Source organism: Hibiscus syriacus, unplaced genomic scaffold (assembly GCF_006381635.1).
Source record: "Hibiscus syriacus cultivar Baekdansim isolate YM2019G1 unplaced genomic scaffold, ASM638163v2 tig00111105_pilon, whole genome shotgun sequence".
Taxonomy (NCBI): domain Eukaryota; kingdom Viridiplantae; phylum Streptophyta; class Magnoliopsida; order Malvales; family Malvaceae; genus Hibiscus; species Hibiscus syriacus.
This window is the reverse complement of record NW_024062987.1, coordinates 2,549,550-2,558,459: the sequence shown is the minus strand read 5'-3', so window position 1 is coordinate 2,558,459 and position 8,910 is coordinate 2,549,550. Positions and strand designations below refer to the sequence as shown.

The 8,910-nt window shown below is 34.8% G+C and overlaps 1 protein-coding gene across 3 annotated transcripts; it reads left to right on the top strand.

Moving 5' to 3' along the window:
- The first annotated feature begins 5,563 nt into the window (after nt 1-5,563).
- Nucleotides 5,564-7,469, top strand: LOC120153983. Of its 3 annotated transcripts, none has more exons than XM_039165842.1 (5): nt 5,564-6,046; nt 6,139-6,399; nt 6,495-6,765; nt 6,842-6,961; nt 7,051-7,469. In XM_039165842.1, exons 1-5 carry the CDS (start codon nt 5,762-5,764, stop codon nt 7,161-7,163), a joined length of 1,050 nt encoding a protein of 349 aa, XP_039021773.1. In that variant the 5' UTR covers nt 5,564-5,761; the 3' UTR covers nt 7,164-7,469. The 3 variants fall into 3 exon arrangements, with proteins under 3 accessions (XP_039021773.1, XP_039021772.1, XP_039021770.1); XM_039165841.1 differs by having other exon boundaries at nt 5,565-6,046; nt 6,489-6,765; nt 6,845-6,961; XM_039165839.1 differs by having other exon boundaries at nt 5,565-6,046; nt 6,489-6,765.
- Nucleotides 7,470-8,910: the final 1,441 nt, after the last annotated feature.

Below are 8,910 nucleotides of genomic sequence, written 5' to 3'. Positions count from 1 at the left end.
TGTGTGATGTAAGGTTCCTTTTCAGCATCACTCATCGAATTCCATTTGGACATCACATCTTTTGTCACCTAATATTAAACATAAACGTTTCTTAATCAATACATTAACACTAAATAATACTCAATGTCAATTTCATTTTACATACCGAATCGCTCTGTGTGTCATCTTCCTTCATCCTTTTGCATTCGGCCATACTGTCAACATTTAAAATTTGTAATCAATTTAAAGTTTATCGATACTTTAATTCAATTATCATTTCAACAATAATAACAAAAAGACATTAATACTTACTAGAAGTACATATATCCACCCTTTGGTTGCTTTCTAGTCTCGACCTCAATTTCAAAGTTATATGCGCCACCAACAATTTTCCAACCCATTGACTCCATTTTTCCTGGCCTTTATATATCAGTTTACGCAAATCAAATCATTTTGTTACATACACTTTATTCAATATACAAATATAGATAAATACTCTTGTGGTAAAACGGTTTTCTTCAAAAGAATTTGAATGGCCACTACAAAATTTGTCGGCACATTTATACAACCTATAATATCATTTTCTACATATAATATTTAATAAAAGTATCGACATTTATATTTTTCCTTAAATATCACTTTCTACCTGTAATCGGTCTCAAATGTTTCTTTACTCTAAACCCCAAACAACACATAAAAACCCTATCGCGATTAATGTAATAATAAAAAATTAGGGTTTCGACAACATACTTTTCGATTCGACTGCAGCAACAAACAAACAAACTTCGCTTTAGAAACGCCTTCTGAAATGCAGCAACAATTACGCTTCGATTTCAAAAACTCGCCCGTTCTATATATTTTCAGAGGATATTTAGCTATGACCTTTATATTTTCATCGGATATGTTATTTATATTTAATCGATACAAATACAAAAGAGTCGATACTTTTATGTCAAGTGTCGATACTTTCGAAAGGATAATTACGTATTTCTTTGAAAGTATCGATAATTTATTACACGTACTTACGAAAGTATCGACACTTTTAATATATCCGGTATCATTTTACCGGTTTTATCATTTTGATACCGGTTTTATCATATTTTTACATGTTAGATCGTTGTTAGATCGATACATTTTTTTAAAGTATCGACACTTTATAGGCGCTAAAACTGCTTCTCTTTTAAATTCACAAAGTGTCGATCCTTATATAAAGTTTCGACACTTTCAATATATTCGGTAGTGTTTTACCGGTTTCATCATTTTGATACCATATTTATCATATTTTTACCTGTTATATCATTGTTGATCGATATATTTTTTGAAAGTATCGACACTTTATGGGCGCTAAAACTGCTTCTCTTTTAAATTAACGAAGTGTCGATCCTTATATTAAAGTACCGACACTTTAAATATATTCGGTACCGCTTTACCGGTTTTATCATTTCAATACTGGTTTTGTCATAGTTTTACCTGTTATATCGTCGTGGATCGATACATTTTTAATCTGGATCGACACGAACCGACAAGTTAAGTTTACCGGTTGCACAATTTTTTAATATTTCTTCATGACTTAGACCTACTACATTATTATTAGTCAACATTTCCGATAACGCTAAACCAAATTTATTAAATATCTTTTAATATATCTGGTAACACCGTATATTAACCGTATATTAACCACCCGTTCATGAGACATTCCCGTTTCGTTCATAAAATGAAATGGGATTCATGGGAACAAAACGAGTCCATGTCTAGGAGGCCGACATGTCAACTTAACAGAGAATTTTCCTATTACGTGCGTTTTTCTCAAGGCAAGGTCACGAAGGCTCGATCCATCGTTTGTTTCCAGGAAACGAACTGTTTTGATCGCGAGTACATCATACGTGAAGCTGGAAGATGGATAAAGGTTTATGGACTGTACTGACTCTTATTTCTGTTACTCTGTTATCTACTAGATTTTTAAAATTTTTAGGATAAAGTATACATATAATAATTAATATTTGAATAAATTTTTATTTTTTATTAAAATTTCAGATATGCCGGTAACACTTTAATTCAATTTGAATCAAAATATAAAGGATTAGAATATTACATAGAACCATCTAATGATTAACTATTTTTTCGAAAACATTCGTCACATTAATGATTTAGACCATAATTAAGAACATAGTAAAAATCTTAAAAGATAATAAGTTTACAAGTTGTGGGGAGCTCCCATAGGTGTATCTAAAATATGTAAGTCCAAATAGAATTTACGAATCAAATATTACACAAGAAATTATAACGGTATATGTCCACTATAATACTCGAGATATACTCTGAGAATATCCTAATATGGAATCTGCAAGCTAGCAATGAGCTCCTTGACCAACATGGAAACACATACTGAACGCTGAGTTTATGAGTTAAATATCACACAAATAACACTACTATACTACATGCATTCAAAATATGAGCATCCTACAAGTATAGTCATGAACAAAAAGAAACATTCAACACACATCAATAGCAAGATCTAGGCCACATAGCATCGACACTTTGCTTAGATAGTCTACTCCTCTAGAGTACTGAAGTGTTTCTGTATCACATAACATCAATATCGATACTCAACCTTATAGTATATGTACTACTTCTTCTGATGATGTTGATACTACTCTGAGTATTGGTACTAATTTAGCACACTGAATTTTTTGATAATACGTAGTATCAATACTCCTACCTGGAGTATCGATACTACTTTCTGTGGTACTATTACTGCCTAGAGTATCGGTACCTAAATAACATTTGATGTTTACAAAATTACATAGGTATTGATATCTTTACTGGTAGTACCGATACCACCCCTTATGATATTAGTACTCCTTAAGTACCGATACCAAAGCAGCTCACTGAATTTGAATTGATCTTCTGGTATCGATACTAAATCCCGAATATATATACTCTATGAATAGTATCGATATCCCAAAAACATAATCGATACCATCTTTCATACCCTTATTATGAAAATAAGTGTCTAAATTATATATATATATAATTTTTTTCTGTTATTTAATATGTCTAACGTTAAAAACGTTATATTAATTGTAGTTTATCCTATTATAAGATTAATTATATGTTAAAAATTATGTTACATAACACATGTCACGTTTTAATAATTTTTAAAAATATTTAAAAAACTTAAAATATTATTTAATTTTAATAAAAAACAATATTTTCGAAATATAAAAAAACTTAAAATTTTCTAAAAAATCCTCGATCCTTTAAAATTCTTAACTCAAAGTCTGTTAGCGTCGTGCCAGTACTACTGTACGAATACCCACCCATAATCGGCGAAATCCACTATTGGCCACCCACCCCGTCACTGGTGTGAGAACAAATCATTTTGCACAAATCTCAACCCTCAATAGTTCTCTACAACTCGTTGACGCCGCCATCAACATTGGGAGAAAAGGGGAGGGAGGAAGCATTTGTATTCATTGGGTTTTTTTTAAATATATAAAATTTTATAGATTTTTTTTATTTTTTGAAATAATTTTTTAAATAAAACATATGTTGTAAATTAGATTTTTTTTACTATCGTTATGGTCAAAATATTTAAAATAATAATATTAATAATATTAAACACTTATATTATTAAAAAATTAAATACTTTAATAAAAAATATAATTTAAACAATTATTTTTATATTAAATCTTTGAATTTAATGTGAAAACGTTTTTCTAGTGAAACTTGAATTATTTGGTGGGGATTTCGTTCATAAAATGGAATGGGATTTATGGGAACAAAACGAGTCCATGTCTGGGAGGCCGACATGTCAACATAACCGAGAATTTCGCTAGTACGTGCGTTTCTCTCAAGGCAATGTCACGAAGGCTCGATCCATCGTTCGTTTCCAGGAAACGAACTGTTTTGATCGCGAGTACATCATACGTGAAGCTGGAAGATGGATAAAGGTTTATGGAATGTACTGACTCTGTTTTCAAGGAGCCAAGTAGTACTGTGAGCTGTCCCTGTTCGCAGGCAAGCATGCCCCTAGTGGGGAGTTGATGGGAAGGTGTTGCGGCCACGAGAGGAGCACCGTCAACGCCGAGAATTGGGAAAACCTGAAAACGACACGCCCTAAACGTAAAAACGAACGGAGCAAAAGGTAAAGGAAAAAAATGGTTTGACCAAATCTATTTGTCTCCAACTCCAACTTAAAAATTGTTGATTCCATTCATCTAATACGTCTCCACTCCCACCTCGTGTTTACTTAAACCACTCTTTAATTATGAGCTACTACTCAATGCCCAAAACAAATTACGTTATATTATTTCTTCAACCCATATTTAAAGTCAATTTTCATTTTAATCGTTTAATTATGAACTTTAGATTTAAACTTATTTTTTGTTCGTGTAAATTTTCACTATAATTGAAGTTAAAAGGATATATGCTAGGTACGTGGCATTTTGTTTGCGGTGTGTATGCAACGAATTATAGTAATTATCTGTTCCATTTCACCTAGTCACATTATATAATTTTTTCTGTTTCACTTAATCACACCATATACAAATATCATTTTACCTGTAAAAAAATTATTATATAAAACCTTAAATTCTTCTATGATTTGTATATTATGTTTAAACAAGGGTAGAAAACATTTACTTTTATAAAACGCATAATCAAATATTCATTTGGCTTAAATAAAGTTGAGAATTTAAAATAATATATAAAATTCAAATAAATCCGACACTTACAAACGTTGTAGTAATTAACTTGTATATAGAAAAAACCCTCGTTGGTTTTTTTATTCTCTTTTTATATTTGTGTCAAATTTATTGATCAATCCAAATTTCTCTTTTTTAATTTTGTTTAATTAGTAGCGGAACAAGTTTTAATGCTAGTTGCTGTTTGTCGGTTATCTTTTTTTTAATTTTTTAAATAAGAATAGTTATGCTTTTGTGACATGTTCTCTGTCACTATGACATATTTATCTATGTATTTGTAGCATATTTTTCTATGCCTTTTGGTGGTTTACGATTTTTTTTCGTTTTTTTTAATTTATTTTTTTCTCATGGTTGGATTTGACATCGTCACGACTGATCAAGATGACGGTTATTTATTATTATGATGATTGATGATCTTCCCTGCTTTAGACCCTCGGATTGATTTGGATATGATGTTTGTGTTCGTGGATAGTTTTATTACGTTGATTGACTTTGATTTGTGATTTATTAGTGATCTTTCAATAACTTAATCTCCTATTGTGGTTCGTTTACCGATGCAAACAGATTTGTTAATATCTTTATTTTATTCGAATGTTTTAATTAATATTTTTAATATTTTTTTTATTTGATCCTTATATAAACTAGATAACTAATTTTTATCTCAATAATAATAAAAATATCATAATTATATTTAAAATTTACGATTATTACTCATAAATTTTCATTAAAATTTTAAATATTTTATATTTATAATAAAACTAACAACTTTCTATTTAAAAAAAACGAAACGTTGTAGTTATTTCAAATATTACAGTAATGAGAGCAAAATCTATTTTTGCGTTTTCTAAGACGCAATATCTGTTTTAGGTTGTCAGAGTTACTTCCTTGTATAAACATCCGGGTTTTAGGCTTTATTTTGTTGAGAATTGAGAATCAGAGCTTAGGTTTTTCTTTCAACAGTGGTGCAACTGCTTTGTTATCAGCTGCGAACTACCCTTTCCTCTTATTCAAACTCACTTTCTCTACTCTTTCTAGCTTCTTCGTCGCCTCCCTCCTTTGTGTTCATTTATTTGCTCATGGCGGAGGTTTTAGACGACGGTGAGTTTTGGCTTCCGCCTCGGTTTTTAGCCGATGATGACTTGTTTATGGAGAAGAGTAAAATTAATAACAGTCACGACTCTTTGTTTCCCTACGACTTACCGTCGGATCTAAGTTCTCCGGTTGATTCCCTACTGGGTTCTTCCGAGACAGACAGTGACGAAGAACATTCACTCGTTCGGTTAACTCGTCAAATGGCTCGCTATACTCTTGAAGATGACTTTGGCGGCAACGACCCTGTGTTTTCCTCTAAAATCTCCAAGGTCTGTTTTTAATTGAACACCTAACTCTGTTGTAAAAGTTTTTGATTCGATTATGTTATTCACGTTTCATTGTTCCTCTTACGATTTTTTAGGATTGGGTCTCGTCCAGTTCTCCCGAATCGACCCTATGTGCGTTTAGCTCGAACAGCCAATCTCGAGTTTCATCGCCGTCGGGAACATGGACTCTGCTTTGTTCAGAAGCAGAGGTAGCGGCGAGGGTTACGATTAATGAAGAATCAAACGGTGGGTTCATTCACAAAGGCCTTTTAAGACCACCAGCCAAAAAGCCCTCGCTAAACCTCCCTCCCCCTGGCTCTTACCTTCATCAGCCTCTTTCATCGCGGGCCACTCAAGTAAAAACCTTATTGAACACAGCTAAAAAAAATGTTTTTTGCTGATATCCCCCCCTACAGGATTTTAATTTGGCTGTTTTTGCCCCCAGTTTCAGCAAGTGGACCAAAGCCAGCTATTAATGAAACATCATAACGTACAAGTTTGGGGAGGAAAGAAGCGGCAACATGCGGTCCTTCAAAACAGTGTCAGGGGCGGTAATGGTAGTAATAGGCCTATGGGTTTGTTCCCTCTTGCATGGCCTCCTTTGCAGCAGCCTCGAAATGGGGCTGTTTTCTTGGGCAACCCTACTGGCCAAAGGGAATGTGCTGGAACCGGTGTTTTCTTGCCTCGTCGTACTGCTACTGCTGGACCCCGCAAGAAGCAAGGTCCGTACATGTTTAAATACATTAGTAATAGGTATCTTTTGATGTTCCTATATCTGATTTTTTTGTTTGTTTTTAGCAGTTTGTCCTGTTTTAGTTCCAGCTCGAGTGGTTCAGGCCTTGAACTTGAATGTCGATAAGATTAACGCTCAGCCCCATCTTGTGTCTCGGTTTAAAGCGAGTGTCGCTACTGATAGTGGTAAAAAGAACTTCCTGAGCGAATCTTATTTGACATTCTACTTTGTGAATGTGTCTGTTGAGTTTATTTGGTTCGTGATGTTATTGTAGGTGGCGGATTGAGCCTTAGAAGTGGTGGGAATGACTTTGCTGAGAAAAACAAGTTAAGGCAAAAGCAAGGAATCAACTATGAGATTCGGCTACCTCAGGAATGGACATATTAATTCTAGTTTTGCATCCTTCAGAGCTCTGTTGTCAAAGCTTTGAACTTAGAAGAAAGAAGGGTGGAAGTTATTAGTTTATAGTGGAGGGGAAATAGTAGTTTAGAGAAAGAAAATATGGTTATTAGGAAGACGAAGATTGGATTTTTAGGTGAAAAATATAAAGGAATTTTACAGGGCAGTCGGTTTTTGGGCCGGGGGCAACTCTTTCGTAAGCTATGTTTTTGGGGTGATAATCTTAGCACCCCTATGCTTCTTAATCATTCACCCCTTTAATTAATCTTAACTATATTCAACCCCCATTTCATAGATATCCAACCAACCAAACCTGTTATTGAGGAGCTGCCAAAAGAAAAATATTAATGGAGATTAATGCAGTGTGGTGATTATTGATGGGTAAATTTATTGACAGATCATTTTTTTAAGAGGGGGTTTTGTATGATTAGATAGTAACACATACAATAAAAAGACATCGGTAAATGAAAGAAAAAAAGTGCTCCCACACGGTATCGATACAATCCCTAGTAGTTCGCGATTTAACTAACATGCATAACATTCTGCACTAGACGATACAAACAGTTAAAGAACCGAGGCCTGCAATTCCATAAGAATCAACAGAGTACTGCTAAATAAAACCCCAAGCAGCGGTCCGAGCACCTATGATAACCCAATCAAAACTCCCCAACGCCTCACCTGATACTGCACTGGACCTTCAATCCCCAGTCACACCAACACTCAAATGGAACACAGCTACTGAAGCAAAGCTTGGGCGCCTGACAGCCAAGTGTTCTATTTGAAGACTCCAACAACCACCTACAATAACGTCTCTAACCTCAACAGGGCCAACCTAGTTACTCCCAATTACTACAGAACAATTCCCATCAAATACTACCCACCCTTTCACTAAACTCTCCTAAACAGATTGCAGCCAACATCACACAACTACCCAAAGGCACTAATAAGCGGCCAAACAAACCAACTACCCAGGCTGCTGCTTTATCAAATCAACCAACAAACAAAAACGATGAGATACCAGCGTGTTAATTTGCCAATTAGGAGGACAAAAACTCCCTTAGGAAAGTGCTAGGCAACGCAGATTGCAGCTACACTCATGAACTCCACCTCTGGCACTTCAGCCATTAAAATCTCACCCTAACAACAAACAAGCAGATATCACCGAGCACGGACACTAATGCCATATTCACACACCCCTGCAACGGATAAACGTGAATCTAGGAGCCCCAGACTATAACCAACAAAGATAAAAAAGCAAGGGACCAATCTGCCTAGAAGGCCCAGCTAAAACAGACGACCGAAAAACAAGACAGGTACCAAACCCAATAGTAGAAGCAACCACAATCCATTGCACAACTGCTACCCCAAACCAGCATATGAAACAATATAACCGCGGGTCACCAAATTACATACCATCACCCTTCAGCAAGTAGCCTTGGCAGACTACATTCGGCGCAGACAAATGAAATGAACCCAAGACTATCATGCACACAAAAAACATGGACCCCAAACAAACCCAACCAACTCAACCAGCCAAGAAGCAACTAGAAATGTTAACAACATCAAAGGACGGTACCACAATTTAGAGACTGAAGCACTAGGCCACAAACAATCAGGAACAATTCATTGGCAGAGAAGCATAACCAACAATTAAACTATTGCAGCAATGGATTTAGGGCATCTGGACAGGTTAAGAGTCGACGGGCAGGCTAAAGGTCAATTGGCCTTGCACCAG